Genomic DNA, 27196 nt, shown 5'->3' on the forward strand with positions numbered 1-27196 from the left:
GGTTTTACATCAGATGAGGTTAAGTTGGACCTGTTTCAGTTTTCGTTGGAAGACAAGGAAAAGAGATGGTTTTACACTTTGCCTTCCACATCCATTTATACATGGGCCGAAATGCAACAAAGATTTTTGGAAGAATTCTACACGGCTTAAAAGACCAATGATGCGAGAAGGAGTTTGAGAACCTTCCAACAAAAATCGGGGGAAATGTTTCATGAAGCATTCAAGAGGTTTAACATGATGATTAAAAATTGTCCTCTTCATGGTATTGCTCTTTGGGAGTTGTTAAATGCTTTTCATGAAGGGTTGAGTATGGAGGATGAACGAGATTTGAGGTCGATCACGAATGGTACATTTGATACCAATTCTGAACAAGATGATTGGGCATATTTGGAACAAATGGCGGTTACTTCAAAGAGAAAGGTTCAAACCAGACGAAGAGCAAGACCGGCGATTGGTAGACCGCAAGTGCGAGCAGTGGAAGAAGAAGGGGTACAAACAACTAATCAGGTAATTGATGTTTGTACAAATTGTAACAAGCTGGGTCATGCTTCGGATGTGTGTGTGGTGGGTCAAGTTTCAGTGGAGGAGGTGAATGCACTTCAAGAGGGAGGTGGTAGAAATTATAATATGAATTCCAACACCTACCACCCCTAGTTAAGAAATCACCCAAATTTCCGCTATGGAAACCCGGCTACTCAATCTAACCCGTATTTTCAAGGAAATCAAGGTAATTATGTTCCTCGCCAACAATATAATAACCAAGGTAATTTTCATGACGGGAATAATCAAGGGTTTCAAGGTCAAGGAAGTGGCGGTCAAAGTGGGTCAACGGGTCAAATTTCATCAAGTGGGAATGAAGTCATGGACATGTTAAAGATGATTCAACAAGATATGCAACGGAGAAATCAACTTGATGAAGTGCGCACGCAAAAGGATGTAATTTGTGACAAAGCCATCCAATCGTTGACCAATCAAATGGGTCAACTTGCAACCGATGTGGCGAATTTGAAGAAAAACAACTCGAGCTTAAACAAGGGGAAAAACGTGCATATCAACGTGGTAAGTCTTTTACCTAATTTTGAAATTTCTAGTGTTCAAAGTGATCCAACACCACAGTTTGTTGAGAAGGTGGTGGAAGATATTAGTGATGAGATTGAAAATGTGGGTAATTATGAAACAATTTTTCAAAATAAATCTGAATTACAACCGAATGAAACATCTTTTTTTGAAAATTGTTCTTGTGATAAATGTTTAAATGAAAAATTAACCAAAATAAGGGATGAGAGGGTTGATAATAATATTATCTCGATTAAACTTCAAGACCCAGGAGTACCCCTTTTATCAATCCAAATTGGTGAATTTTAAATGATCGGGCACTACTAGATCTTAGAGCTTGTGTTAGTATCATGCCCGGTAGTTTATATGATCAGTTTGAGTTTGGTCTACTACAAAAAGTAAACACCACCGTGGTATTAGCGGATCAAACCCATACACTTCCCCGAAGCATGATATATAATGTGATGGTACATGTGGAGGATTTTTGTTACCCGGTTGACTTTTTAGTGCTTTATTATGCTAAGAAATGTAACTAACACGCAACCCACGATCATATTGGGTAGACCCTTCCTTGCCACTTCACTTACAGTGATTGATTGTCCTAAAGGGACATTGGGAATTAAATTTGGGAATCGTGATAGACGGTTATTATTTTTTGAAAATACTAATGACACTCTTATTGACAAGGAAAGCCTGAAGGCGGATTTTTTTAACAAGTGTGTATCCTTTAGCAAGGACCACACGAAAGTGGAGTGTTTTGTGATTGACAGGTTAGTTAAGAAGAAAGAAGTTGAGCATCAACAGACTGAGAAGGTGGCAGAAAAAGGTGGTCGACCAAGGAAGACGAAAGTGAAACATCCACCTAACCTAAATGATCCAGGGTGGAGATTGAGGATGTTCGGGCCCGACCCTGTTTTGCCAGAAGATTGGCAACAGTTGCTTGAAAAAGAGGGTGCTGATAACGAGAAGGCTGCACGGGAGTGGGCCAGTCATCCACCTTGAATGTCATAAAGTTTCAAAAAGGTGGTAATTGTACATTTTGTATATTTTTATTTTTATTTTGAATTATAATTTCTAGTTTATTTGTTATTACTGGTATTTTAAGCATGCCATCTTAGCAAAAACCAAATGTGGGGAAATTCTTATGGATTTCTCTTCGACACTGTATCGGGTTTAGGGTAATTTTCATGTTTAAAAAAATAAAAATAAATAAAAAAATGTGCCAAAACCATACATTGGGGACAATGTATCCCAAGTATGGGGATGTGGAGATATTTTTGAGAAAATTTCAAAATTTTGGAGAAATTTTTTGTTTGTGGTTCAAAATACGTGTTGAGATAAAGGTCCATTTTCATGGTCATAATTACCTTGTGTGATTGTTGCCAAGGTTTAAAAGAAATGGTAACATATTTTCAGCCAAGAGTGACATGTTTTTGGTTATTTATTTCACGTAACATGCTGGTAACAAATTTTAGGTTGAAACTTTATACCACGGGCTTTCATGGTTGGCATTATTTGAAGATAGCAGTGTGTCCCTTCTTGTTAGAACTTGTGTAATGAATGCGCTCCGAGACCTTAGCTTGGCATTAGTGCAAAAATGATAGAGGATTTAGGTATAGCCTCGTCTGGATGAGTGCGAGTGTGGGTTTTGGGGGTTAGGCCTCATACATTATACATATGAGCGTGGTTAACGAGAGGGGCGGGGGTTGGTTCCTTTAGAAGCTATTTCTTGGACCTATTATTCTTCAATCAACCTCGTTGTAACATTTGCGAGACGATCCGACTTAGTAGGTTATTTCTTGTAATTATATTGTTGTTTGATAGTTGATATGAGAAGTTAGTATTAGGTTTATTAGACTGTTGAGGATATGCAAAAAAAATTGAGATAAAAAAAATGAGATTCATTATTCAAAGTATCAAAATTAAAAAAAAAAAAGAAAATGAGAGAGAAAAAAAAGTTAGTGGTGTTTGTAGTTGTTTATCTTATTTCTTAGGTTTTCTTATAATGTATGTAATAAGCCGGATCGGATCGCCTGAGCTACTTTCAATATTCTCATTCCGTACCCGAACACTTGGCCTCGTTACAACCCATAATAATCCCTCTTGATTTGTGCGAGTGTCTATGCATTCATTAGGTGGAGGTTCGATAGTTACACAAGCTTATTATAGTAGATTGGCACACGTGCATTTGGATAGACTAGCGCATCAAGCTAGCTTTGAGAAAAGTGTTGAGTGGAAATTTTGAGAGGGGTGTGTTGCGTGAAAGTAAAACAGGAAGCATGTTAGGTTTGGTTGAATTTTTAGGTTTGATAAATAAATGCGTTAATAGTGCAAATACGAAACATGTGGGAATAGGGTATGACTTGGGACCTTAATCGAGACGTGGCTTGTTAAAAAAGTTAATGTTTAGTTTTGAATGATTGAGTTGTTTGAGGGAAAGCAACGGGTAAGTGTGGGAATGTGACAGGTGGTCCATTGGACAACCCTTAAGTGATATAAGATCGTTAATAACCATGCATATTTTGTGGAATTAGTTGACTATGGTTACTCATATAATTGTAGGTAGGAGAAGATAGAGGATGTAATTACGAGAACGTGGGCAAAAACGGTGAAGAAAACGGAGTTGAAACGAGTAAGTTATAAAGAAAACAAGGAGGCCAGAATGGAAGCCACCATAGCTTAGGGTGGGCACCGTAAGCTACGGTGGCCCCTGAAGAATTTGGTCACCGTAGAAAAGTTTTAAGCCACCATGGGTAATTTGAAGCCACCGTAAGCTACAGTTAGTGGTGTTTGTAGTTGTTTATCTCATTTCTTAGGTTTTCTTATAATGTATGTAATAAGCCGGATCGGATCTCCTGAGCTACTTTCAATATTCCTATTCTGTACCCGAACACTTGGCCTCGTTACAACCCATAATAAGCCCTCTTGATTTGTGCGAGTGTCTATGCATTCATTAGGTGGAGGTTCGATAGTTACACAAGCTTATTATAGTAGATTGGCACACGTGCATTTTGGATGGACTAGCGCATCAAGCTAGCTTTGAGAAAAGTATTGAGTGGAAAGTTTGAGGGGGTGTGTTGCGTGAAAGAAAAACAGGAAACATGTTAGGTTTGGTTGAATTTCTAGGTTTGATAAATAAATGCGTTAATAGTGCAAATACGAAACATGTGGGAATAAGGTATGACTTGGGACCTTATTCGAGACATGGTTTGTTAAATAAGTTAATGTTTAACTTTGAATGATTGAGTTGCATGAGGGCAATTAACGGGTAAGTGTGGAAATGTGACAGGTGGTCCATTGGATAACCCTTAAGTGATATATGATCGTTAATAACCATGCATACAATCAGTTTATTTTGTGGAATTAGTTGACTATGGTTACTCATATAATTGTAGGTAGGAGAAGATAGAGGATGTAATTATGAGAATGTGGGCGAAAACGGTGAAGAAAACGGAGTTGAAACGAGTAAGTTATAAAGAAAACAAGGAGGCAAGAATGGAAGCCACCGGCCACCGTAAACTACGGTGGCCCCTAAAGAAAATGGTCACCGTAAAGCAGTTTTAAGCCACCGTGGGTAATTTGAAGCCACTGTAAGCTACATTGGCCACCGTAGCTTACAGTGGGCCTGACGCTGAAACTTGTAACAGCCTTATAAAGTCTTTTTATGGACGGCTTTTGACATCCTTATCATATATTTTGATCCTAGAGCGACCTAGAGGCGATTTTGGGGTGAAATAACATTATTTGGAGTGTGGTAATCATTAGAGACTTTATTTGATTCGTATGATTACTATAATTGAAGGGGATGATGAACTGAATCATGCTCGGTTAGTTCTCTTTGTGTTTTCCCTCAGACTGTAAGGTTTATTTATGAATGTTTTATTGAATGTTTATGCAAATTCTGAGATAATAGTTTGAATCTATTGATTTCATTATTATGGTGTTTATGAATTCATTGATAGATTGTTAGTTTATTGATTTCGTGTTCTAAAACGTCAGTTCTTGGTGTTTTAAGCAATCGAGATTAATCGGGAGAGATTCGGGGTTGGATAAACTAATTGGTTTTTGAGTGATTACCTTGCGTTGTATAATCCAAGTACTTGATCCTCAATTATCGCAATCATTTACATAAGCACGAACTTTATTTATTGTTCATCTCAGTTTAAACATTAACTTTGACATTCATAGAAACCTGAAACCGAGGGAAGGCATATTTTCTCCTATTGTTTTAAAACTCGTTAAATTGTTTTAAGCTCTTTTTGTTAATTAAACCAAACAACCAAATCTTTGAATTTATTTTCTGCACTTATATTAATATAGATAAATTACATAGCTACTTAGTAACATATTTTCCACAAACTCCCTGTGTTAGATACCCGCTTACTGCTATCTAATTAGTTGTAATAGGTTTATTTTTTAGTGAGTCTTCGACCTCACGTCAGTAAGTCCATTGATTTCCTTGATGTTAACAGCTATGTCGCATTGCATAACATCGGATGATGGACTCGAGTGTTTTGAGGATTGATCAGAATATAGGTTGGTTCCAGTGTAGCTGCCTATGTAGTGTGGTATGGTAGCTGGTTGAAATTGATTTTGTTGCGAACTACCACCACAACTACTATCAGTGACAAAAAGCAGTTTGAATTTTCGGACTAGGAGCCACCATGGATTGTGATGGATTTAAGTGTAACCCGATATCTTGAGTTACCGTGGTACTCTTCATTTTCTACTTCTTGCGAAGTTCGAGATCTTGGGCTTCTAATTTCTCAATAAATCGAGCAAGAGTCAACCTGGCATATGAAACTGGGTTCAATTGTTGAATCATGATGAATGTCTCCCAGTCTTAAGGTAAAGCGTCAGAAAGTTTATCAATATACTCATACTCTTTCTTCTCAATACCCAATATTTTCATTTCATTAACCAGATGGCAATACCTCTCAATTAATTGTGCCATTGTCTCTCCTTTGATCATGGTGAAGATATCAAATTCCTTTTTCAACTAGGCCATTTTGGACTTCCTCATATATGGATTTCCTCTGTCTTTGTTAAGTAAAGCTTTCCAGATCGAGTAGCACGATCCATTGTGATGTAACAGTTGGAAAATCTCGGACTTAATTGATTGTTGAAAGAGATTCATCATTTTCTATTCTAGAAGAAATCTGGCTCTATCACCCTCAGGGATTTGGGATAAACGATATATGGTACCATTCTCGTTATGTGGAATGATGAACTCCATTTCGACCGCTTCCCATGCATTGTAATTAACAGCTTTCAGTATATCTCAAATTTATCCGCACAACTCGGACAATCCTCCATTCTCAAAAGCTTAGGTGGCTTAGTAGACATGCCCATCTCATTCTCAAGATTTATGTTTTGAAGTAATGCCGAAGTTTGTGATACCAAAGCATTAATTTCCTCCATACTTGCACGTAAAACAGTAACATCAGCATGTAAGTAATAGAACGTATATGTATTACTAGCGGTAAGTCTAATACGTTGTATAAAACTTATACGACGTATAAGTATCTTATGCGCTGTTAAGTGACTTATACGTTTTAAAAGTTATACACTCTCACTTGACTTATACGTAGGAACACATTTATGAAGAGCAAGTGACTTATGCGCTGATCAAGAAACATATACGTGGATCAGCAGTCTTATATAGTGAAAGTTTCTGTGAACCGATCATGACCTGATTCTTGAATAATCTGATTGAATCTGAGGTTTTGATTCGGGCAGAAGTGATCACAAGGTGTTTACGAACATGATGTCGAGATTGAATTTGATTTTGATCCACATTTGAGTGTTTAATTGAAGAAATAAGTTTCGGTGATAACTTTGCCTTGCAAACTTTCAACTTGATACGAACTGATGTGTTTAATTCGGTAGTAAACATGAGCCTTATGCTCTGATACCACTTGAAGGACCGGTTTCCGGATCATAAGATGTCATCGTATACATGTAAGTGCAATACGATACGGACCGAATATGTTGTGTTATTATACTAAGCTACAAGGCAGAAACAAATTGCAAAGGAATCAAACAAATAGCAATTCATCGTAACAATCACTCTTTGTCGGTCTCTTATAGCTCACTTAATCGCTCAATCACTCACAATCGTAGCCCACACAAACGTGTTGATAAGAAGCTTACGACATACTATTTTTATGAAAAACCTAAGAATATTAAAGGCGGAATCAATAATACTCTTAATATTTCTCAATGGACAGGAAAGTAACAAACACACAAAGTAACTCAAAAGATTTCCATTTATATTATGAAGGATACAATGAAAATCAGTTAGGGTTTCTAGGTGGAATGTTTGTATTCTTGGCAGCTTTTCCGTACAAGATAAAGACAGCCGTCAAATCACAATATTTGCCCAGTGTCTGTTGTTGTCATAGGCGTGCCCTAAAGTTTCCTTTTATAGGCATACACTGGCATTCCTTCTAGAAACCCTAATGATTGATACTAAACATATTCAAACGTATTACAAAAAGTTCTAAGTGTAAAACAGGTCTTTGAGTAAGCTTTGCAGCTTTTGTCTTTAGCAAGCAGACCTGGTAACCATTAAGTGTGCTGGGGAACAGTTCTCCGAGTAAGCTTTACTTAGATTATTATTCTTAGAAAGTAATTATCAAGCAAACTTCAATCTTCCTGATAATACCAAATTTTGCTCGGTATATATCCTACGAGCAAACTTGTTCTTCAGAGATCCCTTCAACCTTTTGTTTATTTAACTTATTTGAACAAGTCCAAGTGTTCTGTTGACACTGTAGCTTGCTCGGGGTTGAACCTTGATCATTAGAAGTCCTTAAGTAATTTCTTCATTCGCATCCTTAAAGCTTGCTCGGAGCACTGTTTATTATAAATAAACCTTGCTTGTTCCACCAAAATACTTGGTTTTAGCTTGGTTTAGTCAAGAGTTCGCTATGAAACAAACCTTTCTTGACTTGAAGAACAACCGTGCTTGATGAAGTGTAGTTTGCTCGAACTAACACTTAAGAAGAATTCCAGAAGATAACTTTACTCGAAGAGCAAAACCTTGCTTGACTAAGATTTAGCTTGTCGGGAGGCCTAAGTGTGCTCGGTTTCCATACTTAGCCATTTTCCAAGGAGGTTGAGAAGATTCCAATCTTCCTTAAGTCTTTTCTCATCCCAATACTCTTGAATATAACAATGTTAAAGAGTACAAGTGATTCTCAAAGTATTTCACCAAAAGATTACAAAATATGACAAAGTTTCACCTATTTATACATGTTGGCCTATAGGCGTATAAGTCTACAGCGTATAAGACTTATACGGGCTTATAAGACTTATACGTTGGGAACAAACTTATACGTCCTTAACATTCTATCATAACCAAAATAAGCTCGTTTAATCCTACAAAATCTAGTATTAGACATTTTGCACTAACACCAGGTAGTTATTTTCTTCATCTGATTCACTTAGGCTTATTCAATTGTTTTCTAGGTATTATTTAGTTTTCTTAGTTAATTCATAAGTTTATATTTAATCATTAATATTTAAATAACCCCAAATCAAGTAAATAAAAATTCTTAAGTTATTAGTTAGAGTCTAGTTTTAAGTGTCACTAATGTCATGTGGGTTTGATATCCAGACTTTATTAGGCTTTACTATAGTCGATATGTACACTTCCATGTCTAGTGGTTTAACATTAGGATAATCTAGGATTATAAATTTAAAACTAGAGCGTCCGGGTTAGGTTAAGTTTTTATAGACCACATTTAGCACATTACATGCTATACGCTAGTCTCAAACAATATCTCCATACTTGCACAACTCTTAGAGAAATGTTGACTTGTGTGTGTATGTTATTGGATACCCCCAGGGAAAAAAGCAGATGCCCTGCTGAGCTGTACATAAAACTATATTTGTGTTTTAACGAAATTCTGAAAATGGCATTGAGACGTCAGTAACGTATCAACATGTAAGAAGACATAATTAAATATTGGAGATATAGTCATTAGATGCTATCTGATGGCTCAATCATTTTAAATTATAAAATAATATAATTTATATTTTGTTTTCAAAGATATGTTTAAAATAAAAGTTGGGTATTAAAACTCAAAATTTTAAATAAAAAAAAGATTATTTATTGAATGACTTCCACTAAAAGAACGTAACTTTGATATATTTACAAAACCGGTACCAACTATTGGTCACACAGCTAGGCCTCTGGGGCCGGGTTGTGACAACAAACTAGACCAAGCAAGGATGTTTTGACATACCACATCCGTCATTGCATAAGAATCAAGTGTTCTAACATCCAAACAAGTGGTTCTTAAACAAGGAATGTTAACTTTTTTAGAATTAGCTATTCCAAATATGCATTCGGTGACCAATCACGTCCCCATTGTACGTATCCATATTTACTCGACTCGAACTTACCAAAAACGTTTAATGTAAGTTCTCCACTTAGGCCCACTTATCAAGCTCCTGCGATAATTTTACATTAAGTGACATTGTATAGCACTCGTTTAATTGTTGACTTTCGTTTTAGGAAGCTCGCATACACATAAGCCCAATCCAGAATCATGGTACGCCAACTATCTGTAGTAATTAAGTATCTTACAATTCTTTTTCCCCACGATAGCAAATAATAATGAAAATGTGTATTTGAGAAAGGTGTTTCTGCATACAAAAAAAATATATTCTTTAAATGGATATTTATGTAAAGCATCTTAGAAAGTTATAAAAGTTACTTATATTAATTTAAAACATCATAAATTGTGTATCCAAATTTTATATTTTTTCTATATATAGAAGTTTTTAAGTTTAAAGTTTCTTCTTATCTCATTTATAATATCATCTTCATTCCTTGAGAATTTTTTAGAAAATGTTTTTCTAATTTGACATTTTATCATATTGTGGGGATTTGTATACATATTTTAACAATTACATTAGTAGTAAAATAATTGAACATACAATGATTTGAACTTTCCACCATGTTAAAATTACAAATTGCAAAAAACATTAAAAAACCATAGGATATGTCAAGAAATCTAACCTTTTAGAGTCCCGAAACTTGTTGAAGCGAATGACTGAATCTTCAAGATCCCTATCACATTATTCACACACGATGCAACACGACTCAAGTAGGTGATAGCTAGTAACATGAAAAGTTCAAGATATACGCTTAAATTCATACAAAACTTGTCCCTTGGTTTTGACGACTTGTGACCTAGAGTTAAGCCTCCTCGCAATTTTTTTTATCAGCAATTGAATCGCGTTAAAAAAGTGGTGCAGAAGTATAGTATTTACATTTTTCCCTCGGGAACCGCTAACATAATCACTTTTAGTTTTACCTTCTACTTATATTTTTCCATATAAGTATTGTATTATATATACTATTCAATAAAACTACCTAAGGGTGCGTGTCACCATTATAGGTCATTTAATTTTATTTGTTTTCTCGTCCACTCCCCTATTAAATAATGATATTGAAAAATAATTATGGTATATTTTGTTTGTCAACTATAAATTTTGAAGTTGACTCAATAACAAGTTAGATTATGGTATATTTTGTTGGACTTAATTGTTTAACAATTGGCCCGCCTCTGAACTCGGTGGCACTGGACCTTTAGCAAGTTTGAATTTGCTTTAGAACAAATAGATACATTAGAATGTTTCATGATAATATTGTTCATACCGGTCGAGTTCTAAACTCATTTGGACCAAGAGTTTATCTACGGCCCATTTAACTAAAAATAAGTCAATGTAATCCCATGTTTATAAATGGCCTATCAAATTTGATGCAACACTTGCTACTTGCTATGTGGATCGAAGTCTCGAAGATAAGCATTAGATTAATGAAGATGTGGTTTTTTTCAAAAAAAAATGTAAGAATCATCTTGAGAAAGAAAATTAGATTTAAATATTCTCAACTATTTACTATCGGTAAATAACGGTCTCAACTACCGAAATGTCTGCTGGCGATCCTATATTTTAACATATTTACCTCAACGATCCGCGACTAACATAATTTTAACGTCGTTAGTTTCCGGTCGGTGGAGAGTGTTTTTGGTCAGACTACTCAAAAAAAAACCAAACCTCTGTGTAACCTTAGATTGGACTTTTGGTGTAACACTTGTAAAAGTAAAATCATATTTTCTTTCACTAGCGACATCATTCAAACTTTTGGGACGGAAGTTCTTTCAACAAGGGCATGATGTGATACCAACATTTTCAGGTTAACTTCATTAATACACATTTTGTTATCTTAAACATTCATGCATAATGTAACATGATACACACACGAGTCTGTCCTAACACTTTGGTGAAGCGAACCATAACGAGTTAAGAAATTTGAATAATGTAAATATTTATTTTACTTAACTATATGTTTGAATTATTTGATTATATGATTGCAAGGCATGAAATTAGAGTTTAAAAAAATACGTCGCGGCACGCGACGACATAACTTCCTCAACTTTCGCATGTCGGTAAGCGGCACTAAATGCAGAAATTTGTTTTAAACCGTTAAATCAAACCCTAGTCTCCTCATAACTCCTCATAGCCGTTTCCACACAAGGACACACACATATTGGGGGGATTTCTAGGGTTTCTGGGTGTTTGGAAGTGCTAAAAATTATGTCGAATATCTAGGAATCATCACACGTAAGTCTATTGATTTCATGTTTTCTTTCAAGTTTGTATGATTTATTGATGAAATCCTAGTTTATTGTAACATCCCGAAATTTCTAAAAATAATTTTAATTATATTATTTAATATTGGGTAGGAAAGTTTACTCGGGTTAGTGGGGAAATAATAAAATAAAGTAGGAGTTATTATGAGTCCGGCTTGTGTTGGGTTAAGTAATATGGGTAATGGACTTGGATTAGAAAGGGAGGAAGACGGACCATGGGCTCAAGCCCATGACACATAATATATAAACCATAATCACCCATTAATCCTTTCATTCTCACATATTTCATACACCACCCAAAACACACTCTTAGCTCTCTCTCTCTCTCATCCTACTTTCTCTCTCTAGCCGAAACCAAGAAGAAGAACTGATCTCGACCCGAGGTAATGATAGTATGATATTGTATGAACTCAAACCCGTTAGATTTAGTCGGGAAACGACGAGCCGGCACCTTAAACCGTTAAAGTCACGAGATCCGGATGGAATCGGGTATAAACCGATCAAAAGATGAGCTTAGGGATTACCCTAGCTCAGATCTGGATCGAACGGGACGAAAAACGGTGAAAACGGTGGTGAAACAAGCGAGATCTCTCTTTTCCGGCGAGATCCTGGTTTTCCGGCAATGGCGGCGCCGGAGAATGTGGGTACGAGGTTGATTGTTTTGTCAGAGAATGTTCTGACCTAACCCTAGTTCGTTAGCGGGAACGTGATGAACTAACCTTAGTTCGTTAACAGAGACATAACGAATTAGCAAGTAATTCGTTATGACCTTTCGTTAAGCAGAGGTAATGAACTAGAGGTAATTCGTTAAGCCATCCGTGAATTGATTCGTTAATGAAAGAATAATGAACTAGCCCCAGTTCGTTAGGTCCAATTCGTTATGATGATGACCAGTTCGTTAAGGTCCAATTCGTTATGATGATGACCAGTTCGTTAAGGTCCAATTCGTTATGATGATGACCCGTTCGTTATAATAGGCAGTTCGTTAAGAAGTAACGAATGGGTTCATTCGTTATGAAACCCATTTGTTAAGGGACTGGGATGAACTAGAAGTTTGGCAGAATTACAGAATGGTCCCTGGACTTAGAAAAGAATGATATAATTACATAATAGCCCTTGGACTTGATAATTTATGAAAGATACCTTTAAAGGTTAACGAGTAACGATTAACTAACCGGGTAAAGATTCAATGAAGTAAAACCGGCTAGCACCTAAGATTAATTAAGTAAACGACAAGAAGAACTAGATCGGTATTTAATACATGTAATGATTATACAGTTAGTCGTGCACAACTCAATAAAGGAATAACCATATACAGAAGAAGTAACCTAGTTCAGGTGAGTTTCTAGCCCCATTTTCCTTGTTATGTTTTCGGGGCTGTGTGCATACTCGATGTGAAGTGTGAACACACTTACCTTAAGTGATAAGTGTATGCCATAGATGATATACGAGGTAGCTATTATATAATGCTTGTCGGTGCGTGAACGATCATCGGATATTGCACGTATCGTCAAGGATAGTGATTGTCTAGTGGTTATTAGTGTGTATGAATGCTATGATGTGGCTTGCTTATTATGTAAATAATGAACTGATAGAAAGTGTGTTATAGACAAGTAGAAGTAGAGTGTGATAGAAAAGGATAGGGGTCTAGTAAGGGGGTTAGTGGCATAACGATAGTACGTGGTAGAGTAAGTCTATGCGTGCCTTCTTTATTAAAGTGGCATAACGTGAGTGTGTGGTAGAGTAAGCCTCTGCGTTCCTTCGTTATTAAGTGGCATTACGCAAGTACGCGGGAGGGCAAGCCTTAATGCGCTTCCGTAATCAAGTGGCTAAGATGTAGGGGTAAATAAGACGTTAGTGGCGAGGTGAGCAGGTTAGATAGACGACTATGGTGTTGTTTGTTTTTGAAGACAAAAACTGTCTACAATCTGATTTCATCTGATTTTATGTCTGCAACAGAAGATCTGGTCTGAAGGTCTGCAATCTGAAAATATAATACTGTTTGTTTTATAAACTGGATACCGTTTGCATAAGCTGAAAACTAGTAACCTATCATATATATCACAATAGATAGAAGTCATTTAACGTTTGTAGACTGCTAAAATAATTGGTAGTGGTGTACGGACTATGGAAGTGGGTGGTGTGTACGAACTATGGAAGTGGGTGGTGTGTACGAATTATGGAAGTGGGTGGTGCTTGACGATTGGTGGTAGACGATTGAGGTAGGCGGTGAACGATGGTGATGGATGGTTGTGGTGGGTGGTGGACTGTGATGGTGGTCGATAGTGGGTATGGTGGTAGGTGGTGTACTGTGGTGGTGGTGGTGGTGGGTGGTGGTGATGGACGGTGGTTGTGGTCTGCGGTGGTGATGACCAGTGGTGGTGTGGGTGGTGGAAGGTGGTGGTGGTGGATGGTGGGTGGTGGTGGTGGCGGGTGGTGGTTGCAGACAGTGGGTTGTGGTCGACGGTGGGTGGTGGTGGCGGAAGGTGGGTGGTGGAGTTGGACGGTGGGTGGTGGTGGTGGCGTCGGACGGTGGGTGGTGGTGGACAGTAGGTGGTGGGTGGTGGTGGTGGTGGTGGCCGACAGTGGGTGGTGGTGGTGGGGGTGGTGGTGTTGTTGGACATTGAATGTTCGTAGGATAATAAGAAGTGTGAAGAAGTGTGAAGATGACGGATATTAGCTTCTTATTTAAGACCATATAAGTAGTTTTCAGATTTTTTTCTTTTTTTTAAACAAACTGTCTTCAGGAACTTATGTCTGCGCGCCGCAGACATAACCCTCCTGCAGACCTTTGAAGCAAAAACAAACACAACCTATGTGTCTTCGAGAATGTATATAAATGCATGTAATGGTTGTATGATAAGTTGCTTGATTAACTAGAACTCACTCAGCGTAGCTGACTTTTAGCATGCACGTAGGTGATTTGACTAAAGAAATAGCATGAGGAAGGCACATGGCATGGATTGAACGGTTGGCATCTAAAGATGTAAGAAATGATATTTTAAATATGATGTTATATTTTATGGTTTTAAGAATAGATTAATGGTTTGTAATGAATGATTTAAGTTAACGTTTTCGCGAAAGTTTTAATTAACTCTGATTTGTAAGGACTGTGTTTATGAATAAATCCGACTTTAATATAGGGCTACCGAGTTAGGGGCCTTACATTTATCCAAAAAAGAATTCAATGAAATAATGCAAGCATCTAATGATTTATATGTGTCAGTATGATATATATATATATATATATATATATATATATATATATATATATATATATATATGAGAGATATTTTGAGAACTTGATGAGTTGTAAGAACTTTAAGAACTCAATTTTGGACCACACATTTAATTAAATGATATGAAATATGTAGCTGAGATTAAATTTAATTAAAAAATGAATCAAGAGAGAGAATATGTATTTTTGATAATTACACAAGTTTAAATGTTAGTTACACATGTGTAATAAGTCTATTCGGTGTGTAAAAAATACTGTAATTTTTTGTACATTACTTACACTAACTTATTACACATGTGTAAAAAAAATTCAATTTTTTTTTGTTACGTTGAGTTCTTTCGAGTTCTTAAAATTAAAAGCGGTTTCAAAAGAAATCAATCTTATATATATATATATATATATATATATATATATATATATATATATATATATATTATATATATATATATATATATATATATATATATATATATATAGATCAGGATCATGAGGGAACTTTTTTGAAATTGAGAATTATGAGAACCATTTTGGATCACAAAAAACACAAAAATCAAAAATGTAAAAAAACCAAAATTCTTATTTTATCATCCCGGTTTCATAAAAAAACTCGGTTTAGCTAAATTATATACACATATGTATAATATATACATATATGTACATTTACATGTTTTTTTTTGTACACATGTATAATTTAAGATAAATGATACTGTACATATGTGTGTATTACGTAACTAAAGATTAAATAAAATTATACATATGTGTATAATATGACGTTTTTTTTTTATTTTTTTTATTTTTTTTAATAAAACCGAAATGAAATATAAGAATTTTGGTTTTTTTACCTTCTTAAAATTTTTATTATTTTTTGTTTTATGATTTTTTAAAGGTGTTTTTAGTGGTTCAAAATGGTTCTCAAAGTTACCAATTTGCACAGGGTTCTCTTAGGATCCTTACCATATATATATATATATATATATATATATGGGAAGTATATGCCAGAAATCCTCTCCAGTTGTGAAAACCCTGGAAACTCAAGTATGTGGTTGTGGTTTTGCCATGTGTTCACTTGATATATTTAATAGTTGTTTAACTAGAAGGGTAAATTAGTCTTTTTGACTCCATCCTCTTTATTTCCCGACTTTATGCTTTCAACTTGTCAAATCACCGATTTTCACAACCATATCTTTTTTTCCCTGTTTATATCATTTCCTCTCTCTTTACATTTTCAAATTTTCATTTTTCTTATTTCCAGTTTACCCTTCTTCACACATGTCTCCCAAAGCAAAGAGAGTGTTAGATTTTTCAGGGTTTTCTTCTTCAAAGAAACAACATCAACTAACACCATACGATTCTTCTAATCTTCATTATTCAAGCGTTGACCTCCCCGTGTCTGTTGATGTTGTTCCAGTTTTTCATCAAGTTAATCCAACACTTGACCTCCCCGTATCTGTTGACGTTTTTCCCGTTGTTCAACATGTTAATTATACATTCAAGCCGGTCACCGTAATCACCCATCTCGATGCTTATCATGTTTCTGATGAAGTTACATCTTCGGTTATATTTGGTTCTCATACTCCTGATCCTAAAGAGTTTGGTTTTTGCGTTTTGTGTGATGATTACCACCCGTATCCAAGTTTGATGGGTGAGGAATGCTTTTTTTGGCAGTGGGCTCGAGTCAGTCCAGATCGTTATAACCAATGTGGTGATTACACTCCTGATATATCACCTTAATTTTTTTGTTCTGTGCCATTTTCTTTTGTTAGCTTGTTATTTCTTTTCTTTTTAGTATGCTTTTAGTCTTTTGTATATGTAGTTCTAATCTTGAACTCATTTTTTTTATTAATATAATCTAGATCTTTGTGGTTTTTCTTTTTAGTTTACTGTATTTCCCTTTATCTTGTCATATTTTATTAGTATGGTAATTATATGTTGTAGGACATAAACGTATGATAACATATGTCCTTTTTATGATAACATGTCCTTGTTATGATAACATATGTTTTTTATATGTTAACATAAGTTATAGTAAGCTTCTTAACATATGTCCTTTGTGTATATTTTTCGTTATGCTTCTTAACTTTTTCGTTATGCTAGAATATATGTCCTTTTGAAATCCAATCACGTGATAATTGTGGATTAATGTAAAAATAGAGTAAAAAACATAGAGTGTGTTAACAAATAATGGCATCCAAACTTTGAGTCGAGCTACAACATTAAACTTAAACCAATAGCATACATAATTAAACATTAAACTATTGTTATACATAATTAAATATTAAATGTAGATTAAACATTCAACCTACATTAAACTTTAAAATAATTAAACGTTAAACCTAAATTAAAAATAGAACATAATTAAACATTAAACAACTTATTTTCTCCCCCAATTGTATTAGTCCCATGACTCGTCAGACTCACTAACATAGTAAAAGGGGTCGGGCTCATACTCGTAACCATCCGGTTCCGGCTGTGGAGGTGGAGGAGAGTGTAGTGGTGGTTTGTATTCTGCCCCGGGGTGTAACGATTCCGGCAAGTTCAGGTATACCCTAGCCGGAATATACTATTTACGTGTTATTTAATACTGAATATATGAATTATAATGTGTTTATACGAGTATATAAGATTCACAGTACGAATTATACTCGAATGTACAGCTAGTCGTATTGAAATTACGATTAATCGATGAACGGTTATTGAAACCCGAACGAATCGGGGATTACATTATAGACGAAATATATAATGTTTAGTGATGTTTACGAAGTATTAAAGCTTCGGGATAAGTGAATTAAAGCACAGAAAAGAGTTTTCGATTTAATGGTACGTCGGTACGTTAAACGAAACCTTTAATATCAAACCAAGCAAGAGACGATCGATCAAGCCGAAAAAGATGCACAATTACCGACAATATGATATGTTAAGTCAATAAATGTCATGGTTTAAGTTTTTAAAGTTTTTAAATCGGTTTTATATAAATTTTATTTTTAAGCCGAAAAACGACCGTTTTGGCCTCGTTTTGAGCGGAATTAAACGTTTAACCGAAAAACGAACTGAACCAGATTATCCACAACATTATCCGGATTACACAATCCGAATGTGTGGCCAAGGTTTGAGATGTGGGCCCCACCCCACACCATACATGGACCGATCGGTCCATTGGTACACACACACACACTTCATTTTTTTTTTAACATTCCAACTCTCCAAATCCTCTCAACCCTTTACACATTCAATCAAAACCTTTGATTTTTAAGAAGATCCACAAGGTATAAACATGTTATTATGGTTTGATCTTGCTTTTTAATTCCAAAATCATGAGAAAATGAGGTTTCAAGTGAAAAATGGGTGAAAACCCGAGATGAAACCGATTCTTGCATGATCAAGTGATGTATACAAGTTATACAAGGGATCTTGGTCCAAGAAAGGAGTTAAAAGAGTCAAAAACGAATTTTTACGGTTAAAATCTTTGTTTTGATGTCTTAACCGAAACCATGAAAGAAATGGCTTGATTGTGGGTATAACTTGCTTGGTGTGGTGTTGTTGTGCTTGTAGGTGTTGTAGCTAGTTGCTAGCAAAGGCTAGAAAGCAAGATCTTTGCGATCTAAAGCTAGAAACACAAGGTAGTTCGGTTTTTCGTATGATTTGTAAGATTTGGACAGATTGTGGTAGACTTAGAGTTGAGTCATGAAATTTCACAGAGATGATCTAAACATGAAAATATGAGATCTGTGAAATTTTGGTAATTTTTGGATAAAGGATGAATATTTGGTGAATTTAATGCTCGGTTTTGGCTAAAAATGGTGAAAAATAGCTAAACATCATGAACAATTCTGGAAAAATTCAGATAATCTTTTTATAACATATAAAAGTCACACACAAAATTTCAGGTCCATTGGAGAAGTCTAAGTAGGCTTTTCGGTAAAACGAGTTCTAGGGTTTTTCTAGCTCGGTTTTGGTGAAAATGGCATGAAAAATGAGATTTTGGTTCTGGAAAAATTACAGGGGACTATGAGGATGGCAGGGGTCATCTCAGAAAAATTTGGGATTTTTCTAAGGTCATTTGGTATTTTCGACATATTTGTTGTTTAAATGATGTTTAAAAATAGATAAATAAATGTTAAATATAGAAATTAAATCTGGAAATATTTTATAAAATTCCTTACTGTCAAAAACTGAATTGTACAAAATTTCAAGATCCGAGACTAAGCGGATATTTATTTGTGCTAAATGGAACTTAAAAACAAACTTTTAAAGCTTAAAACGTGTAAACCGGCAAAGTTCGCCTAAGCGAGCTGACTGGTGTATAAAAACCTTAAAAATGGACTATTTTCATGAAACTGAGTTAATCAAGTAAAAATAAATCATCCGAAAATAATTCGGATGATTTGGGTAATTTTACCCGATTTAGTCGTTTCCGGTATATTAAAGACGGAAACGGGCCCCGCGGCCAAACGGGGTGTCTAAACTGAGCTCTAATTTCACCACTTTAATTAAAATATCAATAAAAACTATTTTCGGGTCGTATGTGGCCAAACTCATTTTTGAAAACATAAAGACGAATAACCGTGCTAGGCACGCAAATCGAGAAAACAAACTAATGGTAGTTTTGACTAAAGAACTCTAAGTGATATCACAATCTAAGTCCTGAGAAGTGTATCGGGGTTAACATTGTCCCCGGATCGTGTACGGTACTGGGTTAACAGTGTCCCCAGACGTACCGGTTAACACGAATTTAAGTTATATTAATAGAAATCGTGTAGTAACGACTTACGGATCGTATTACAGATCCGGACAGGTAGCCGTGCACAGTATTACATCTCTGCTCACCAAAAAGGTGAGTTTCACGAGCCCCTTTTTACTGAACTGTTTTAAATATTTTCCCGGGGCGGAAAGCATGTTTCTATCAAAATGTTTAAGTACATGCTGATCGCATGGAAATGAATGTATTTATATAATGTTTATTGTACGGGAATCGTACGGTAATGTGTTAAGATGGAAATTGTCTGAGTTACTAATATTGTAAGGCCCGAAACAGTGCTCTGGGTTAACAGTGTCCCCAGAGGTTCTTAAATGTGTTTCTGGGTTAACAGTGTTCCCAGAGGTTATTGGAAATGTTCTGGGTTAACAGTGTCCCCAGGGGTTATTTGATAGGTTTCGGGGTTAACAGAGTTTTCACTTGTGGGCTCAGTATAATTACATCGCTTATTTAGATTATTATAATGATTTGTTATGGTTTATTTAAATTAGTGAAACTCACCAACTATTCGTAGTTGACCCGTTTTCTTTACATGCTTTCTAGGTACACCCAAATTGGAATGAGTGATACGTGCTTGATGATGTGTGCTATTTTGTGGAAGATTAAGGATCTATATTTTGCATTAAATATGTTAATGTACTATCGGTAAAACTTATGTGATAACGCCTAGATGGTAACGAAACTCGGAACAATGTAATTCGTTTAAATTAATGTAGTGGTGTTTTATTTATAAGCAATGCTGTTGATATCAGATGTGTCTGTTGCATCCCGTGTACGTTTCCGCTGCGGTTACGGGGTGTTACACGGGGTCTGTTTCGTACCCTTCTTCCCAATCAGACACTTCTTGTGTGGGTCGAAGACTAGAAGGAGGAGGTGGAGGAGGAGGATGGTTGTCTTCATGTGGGTTCTCGTCTACATGTGGCTGATTGTTAACCTCACCATTCGGTTCAACCTAGACAATGCCAATTTCCACTTGTTGATTAGCTGGTTCAACCACATTGTTAGCAGGATTTTCAACTGTAGTGTTATTTAGTCCAAATCACCTTTTGTTTTCAATAACATCCTTAGGAGGTGTACTTGGGCCGGGACACATTTTTGTATATTTTTTTTATGGGTAGAGTAAAATGTATTACTCGAAATGTGAATGGGATGTGAGTGGGAGTTTGGGAGATGACACTGATTATTTATTTGGTGGAACCATTTTGAATTCCTTTGAACCCCATTTATTTTAATTTATTTAATTGATGTTGGAAAATCTTTTTTATATTGTTGTCATTTGTTGTCTTTTCATATTTCAGTAGATGTCATTTCATATGTTCTCCTATATTTTGTTTACTTCTTCTATAAACACAATTTAAGACTCACCGTTAATCTTATCCACCTTCCTTCACCCACTTTACCTTTATCATAATGGATGTTGCAGCCGGCTATAATCCTTCTCCTGATGATATCACATTAATTACTCCCAGCAGACAAGTTTTTAGTATCCCTTTTGATCAGTCTACTTCAAATACTTTTCTGAACAACTTAGTTACTCCCACCAAACAAGGTAGTATTCATTAACTCATATTGATGTTATGAGTCTAGTTTTTAATATTTCTAAATACTCCATTTGGTTATAAATGGTTTTGTGTTAATGCTTTAACAACTTAAAATCCATTTTTTTTAAGTATTATTGTCTACTAGGGATCCCTTGTCTACTATATTTAAATTTTTTTTATTTTTATTTTAGAGAATATCTTTAGCAACCAAACATCCTTAGGCCAACCAGATGTCGTATCTCCTGTTTTCATAGAACCAACAATTCTTCAAGAAGAGGATTCTTATTATGTTTTATTCTCCTAATGTTACGAAGTTTTGGCGTCCAAAGATTGATAACAATTTAAAACCTATTGAAGGCACTGTTTTTAAATCTTGGGAAGATGTTGTTACTATGTATTATAAGTATGCTGAATAATCTGGTTTTTCGGTCCACAAAGTCCAAACTAAGAAATGGAAAGGTGTCGTTACTCATAAGTATTTAGGGTGTAGTAAGTGTGGTACCCCCCAAAGCAAACGTTCATTTTATTCCATGGCTGAACCCTCAATGTATTTCAGGCAAAAAAAAATTTACCGTAACTAATTGCAAGGCTCACCTAGGTGTTTCATTTTGTTGTGAAACATCTAACTTCATTGTGTCAAAGTTTGTAGAAGATCACAATCATTGTCTTGTTAACACTTTTAACCGTGACGTGACTAAGATATCTAGAAAGGTTTCATTTTCAACCAAAACATTATCCACCAGATGAGTTTAAATAGAATTGGTCTTACTGTTTTTCATCGTTTACTTGTCTCAATAAAGGGTGGTCATCATATAGAGGTACACCTATTTATTTCAATAACTTTTACAATGGAATGAAGATTTTCATAGGTGATAGCGATTCCCAGTTAGTTATTGACCGGTTGAAAAATCATTACGAGTGTTGCCCCGAATTCTTTTTTGATTTTATAGTTGAAATGGCAAGTTAAGATCTAGCTTTTGGGCTGATGAGATATCCAAGTTAAATTATAAAGGTTTTGGTCATGTTTTGGCTTTTGATGCCACGTATCAGACTAATAGGTCAGTCTTTTGATTCCACGTTTTGTTTTCAATTTATCATATGTACATTTATACTTAAAACATATGGTTATAATGTTAACAATTTTTCTTTTCCAGGTACAAAATGATATTTGTTTCCTTTACTAGTGTAGATCATCACAAAAAATGTGTTACTTTTGGAGCTTCTTTGATCACTAGTGAGACTATCGACTCTTACAAATGGTTGCTTCAATCCTTTCTTAATTGTCATGGTGTACAATCCAAGTTAGTTTTAAGTGATCAGGATCCTTCTATGCGGCAAGCAATAGTTAAGGTATTTTCTGAGTCACGTCATAGGCTTTGTATGTGGCACATAATGAGGAAATTGCCAGCCAAGGTTATGATATTAAATTGAGCAATGATATTTTTTTTTGATATTTGTGTTATGTTTTTTTGATACATTTTTGTTTCTTTTAAATTAGGTATCTGGTGATGTTATTGACAATCGAGACTACATCGTTTGGTTTGGAATTTGTTTAGCACCCCTGATACATTTGAGTCCAGATGGCATTATCTTATTGAGAAGTTTGGTTTACAAGAAAACGAGTGGTTGAATGATATGTTTGAGATCCGAGATCGTTGGGTTCCTGCTTATTTTCGTGATATCCCATTTTGTTTTTTAATGAAGACTACATCTCAGTGTGAAATCTCTAACGCAACATTTAAGGTCAACTCAACTAGCACTAATGCGCTTGTCCAATTCATGTTGTGTATGGAGTCTAGACTTGACAGTCAACGTTATTCTCAAAGAAGTTTTGAGTACAAGACTTCATCTGCTTCATTTAAAAGTTCTAGTGATGAAGAAATAGAAAACCATGCATTTAAGTTGTACACTCAAACAATTTTTAATGAAGTTAGAAAGGAGATAATGAAAGGAAAGTATTTTTGTTATGTAACAAATAATAAATCCGTTGATGCTCATGTTTTATTTTCTGTGACACACTTGGACAAAAGGAAGGATATAACGAACGTCTTTCTGGTACGTTAAGTGACATGTTTTAACACGTTAACATATGTTATATTGTTAACATATGTTATACGTTAACCTCAAAACATATGTTATAAGTGAACTATATGTTAACATATGATATAATCATACATTTTCTTTTTAACCTACAGGTTAAATTTGATCCTACTGACAACTAGGCGTCTTGTTCTTGCATGGGATTCAATCGTATTGGGTTTTTATGCCGCCATGTGTTTTGTGTTTACAGAATTAAAAAGGTTGACAAGATCTCTTTGAAGTATGTAAGTGATAGGTGGAAACAGGATGTTCTACCTAGAAGTGTTTTCTCACTTTCAAATCATTTTAGTGTGTATTCGAACCCTCAAAGTGTTTTACGTTTTGATATTTTGGAGATGGTTAGTCAGTGTGTTGACATGTTGAGGGTTGATTCTGAAGGTCTTAATTCTTTTGCTATGAATATTAAAGAATTAATATCTTTTTTCTTTAAAAAAAGTTTTAAAAATGCGGATGCGGTAGATGACAACGAATCTGTTTTTATAGAAATTATTGGCAATGTGAATGAGAGTGATGATTTTATTGAGAATCCAAATGATGTTCGGACTAAAGGATGTGGCAAGGTTCGTCAAGTGATGGGTGAGACTGAGCAAAATGTCGAGAAGGCAGCTAAAGTCGCAAGGTTATGTCGTACTTGCTGTGAGTATGTTTATCATGATTCTCGTAATTGCCCTTTAAATCCCAAGAACAAGAAGAAAAAGTCTTTGGCAGAGCCTGAAACCAGTTATAATGTTTAGATAGTTTCTGGGAAGCCATTTTGGATGCAACATGATTTGTGGAATTAATAAATAAATTTCATAGGAATGCATGTTAGGTTCTGATACTTATTTTGTTCTTATTTTTCAGCATGCTCGTTCTTAATTTCCTATTATCATGAATTACATTGCAAGTGGTATAATGGTTTTGTTATTTTGTGTTTTTTATTTTTTTCAATTTACTTTCTTTTAACTTTTTCTTTTGTTAATAAAATGAGTGTATTATCCCTGTGGTCTTAACAACCATTTGACATTTGGACTTACATTTACAACCATATTTATAACACATCACATCTTCATCTAACCTCCTTTATTTTTTCATTATATAAAGGTGATACTTGAACTCTTATTTTCTACAAGATCCCTTTTTTTCATTTTTTATCATTTCTACACCTCGTCGTAGATTAGTTCCTCATTCTATGATTAAAATTGAGTCGTCTTCTTGAATGTACTTTAAACCTGTCGTCAAAAAGAGAACCTACCATCGTTCAAAACTTACCCAAATTCCGTTGAACCTAAAGTTGAAGAATTTAAGTACAAAACCCCGAAGGTTGAGAGGCCCAAAGTTGAGCAAAGTTGCATAAAAAATTCAAGTTGTTACGATCAACATCATGATGATGAATGGATGTTTTATTATGATTTTGATAATCCCCTACCTAACATCACCACTCTCTTTCCATACCCGACTCCCTCATTTTACTTTTGTTACTGTTGCAAACGTTTCTAATTTGTTCGTTAGTTTGTGAGATCCTCACTTCAGTTGGTCAAAATTATCTAAGTTTATTACTCCCTATGTACTCTATCTCATGTATTTTTTTTAAAATGTATTAGGTGGTTTTTATTGTTTCCCAATGTATGTGTACTATGTTGTTGTACTAGCTTTAGAATATATTGTTTGTTTATTGTAGTAGTGCACGGGAAATATGTTTACTCTTCTACTTTGTTTACTATATTGGGAAATGTGCCAAGCCTCTGTTGTGTAAATCAATTAATTGATCTATCTACTTTCCCTCCTACCTTATGTATTTACATTTATTTGCTTTTATTAATTTAATATTTCTTCTCCCCCCTGAGTCATAAAAAACTCAAAAACTCAAAAACTCATTCTACCACACACACACCACTATGTATGTTTGCTACTGCCATAAGGTTGCCACCTTACATATATCCTGGACAGATTTGAATTCTGGTTGCCATTTTTATTCATGTCCTCATTTGGTATATTATGTCCTTGTCTACATAATTATTTTTTTTTTTTTCTAATTTCATTATATTTATGTTTTTTTTATTTTTTGTTTATGTTTTTAAATCTACAGGAGAACAAGTGTGGTTATTTTGTTTGGCTAGATCAACCCATGTGTGACCGTTCAAACCAAATAATACATGGGTTGTTGAAATCAAAAAACAATCTTGAAGTTGATGTCCAAGTTTTGCAACGGCAAATACGCGATAGTGACATTCTTATTATTATTTTAACTTTATTTTTGTTGTGGTTTTTTCTCTTATTTTTAATTTAGTTTGGTTTACTTACATAGTTTAATTTATTAAAAGAGTCATTTTTTAGAATGACTCTAATTTGTTCCATCCTTAACTTTTGTTGTAACGTTAAAGTTAAAGTTTTCCTGGGTAAATGTGCACTATACATGTGTATAGTTGTTATGTCTTATCATAACTAGGTTATCTTTACTTGCTATGTCTTATCCTACATATACTTTTGTATAGTAACAAGGTAAATGTGACTCTTGAAAAAATAAAAACTTTGAAATAATCTTATTCAACCTGCAAAAGTACAAGATATTACAATATGCTTTAATAAAACTTTATTTTTAACAATATCAGTTGAACTTTTTTTAACATTTGTATACGAAGAGATGTAATAAGAAAGGATCATGTAATAAGAATACGTCTTTTCCTATTTTGATGTAAGCTATATTTGATTTAACTTTAATGATGGTTAGTACCTACATGCATGTTTAATTTAACTTTAATGAAAAGAGAATATAATTTAACTTATTATAATAAAATCTTTAAATTTACAACGTAGTAAAACGTTATTAGATGTCATTTCACTTTTAGATGAACGATTATTATAGTGTCTACTCGACCAGCTCATGTTTTTTTTGTTAGTGTCTACTCGAACAGTATATTATGTAAAAACGGAAAACATATGTTATGTTAAAACGGAAAACCTATGTTAAAATGGAGAACACACGTTTTTACAAAAAGTTAGAACATATGTTTTTCTAATATAAACATATGCTATTTACTATAAAAGTTTATTCAATCAAACCAGTTTTTACAATTTCATCTCTCTTTTGGTTAGACATTCTGTTATCTTTTGGTCACTTCATTTTTTAACATCTTTTTTATCCCTCGTCTAATCTTTAAAAAAATTGTTATTCTAAATAAACTCACGTTTAATTTCTATACATATGAACGTATCCATTTTCTCTCTGATTTATTATTTTTCTAATGTTTGTTTAACTTGTTTTGTCACTACCAAGTAAGCATGGTACGACTTTAATGTCCTTCATATTCCACACAAGTTTAATGTTTCTAAATAAACTCACATTTAATGTCACATCTACAGTTTTTTTACTTACCCTCACCCAACACACTTTCTATTGTACCCCACTTTATCTTCATGTACTTCATATTCCACACAAGGTCCCACCTAATAGTATTTTATTATTTAATCTATATTTCCCAATAAACTTTTTGACCACACTTTACAAGGTCCCACCTAGCATTATCTTGTCAAACCAAACCAAACCACCTCTATTTCCCAAAAGTCTTCTTACAATTTAAACTCGCAATTACTTGAAACAAAATAATCACATGTACATTTTTCCCCTATTTTAATACTGCTTTAAAGGTTTGTTTAAGTGTGTTAAATACCAACCTAAAAATTATCTTACTATATAAACTCGCTATTGGTAGAAATAGATAATCACCTGTACATTTTTTTTGAGGTTTAATACTGCTTTAAAGGTTTTTTAAAATGCGGTCACAACCAAGTAAGTATGGTACAACTTTAATATTATCACATCTCGTAGTTTTCTAGGTTTTCATGTTTTCCTTTCTAC

General features: G+C 34.6%; 1 protein-coding gene across 1 annotated transcript; it reads left to right on the forward strand.

Annotated features, from left to right (window-relative positions):
* The first annotated feature begins 396 nt into the window (after positions 1-396).
* On the forward strand, positions 397-24092 carry LOC143538329 (uncharacterized). Its single transcript, XM_077031911.1, has 6 exons — positions 397-507; positions 22222-22316; positions 22413-22608; positions 22757-22864; positions 22963-23213; positions 23549-24092. The coding sequence occupies exons 1-6, from the start codon at positions 397-399 to the stop codon at positions 24090-24092; spliced, it is 1305 nt and encodes a 434-aa protein (XP_076888026.1).
* Positions 24093-27196: the final 3104 nt, after the last annotated feature.

Source organism: Bidens hawaiensis, unplaced genomic scaffold (assembly GCF_021521415.1).
Source record: "Bidens hawaiensis isolate Kalapana, Puna unplaced genomic scaffold, B.hawaiensis_p1.1 tig00011607_1, whole genome shotgun sequence".
Taxonomy (NCBI): Eukaryota; Viridiplantae; Streptophyta; class Magnoliopsida; order Asterales; family Asteraceae; genus Bidens; species Bidens hawaiensis.

Coding starts and splice junctions, on each gene's coding strand:
- LOC143538329 (XM_077031911.1), top strand. CDS start 397: ATGGCGGTTACTTCAAAGAGAAAGGTTCAAACCAGACGAAGAGCAAGA. Junction 22,317..22,412: donor GCCACGTATCAGACTAATAG/GTCAGTCTTTTG, acceptor TTTCTTTTCCAG/GTACAAAATGATATTTGTTT. Junction 23,214..23,548: donor AAGGAGATAATGAAAGGAAA/GTATTTTTGTTA, acceptor TTGTGTTTACAG/AATTAAAAAGGTTGACAAGA.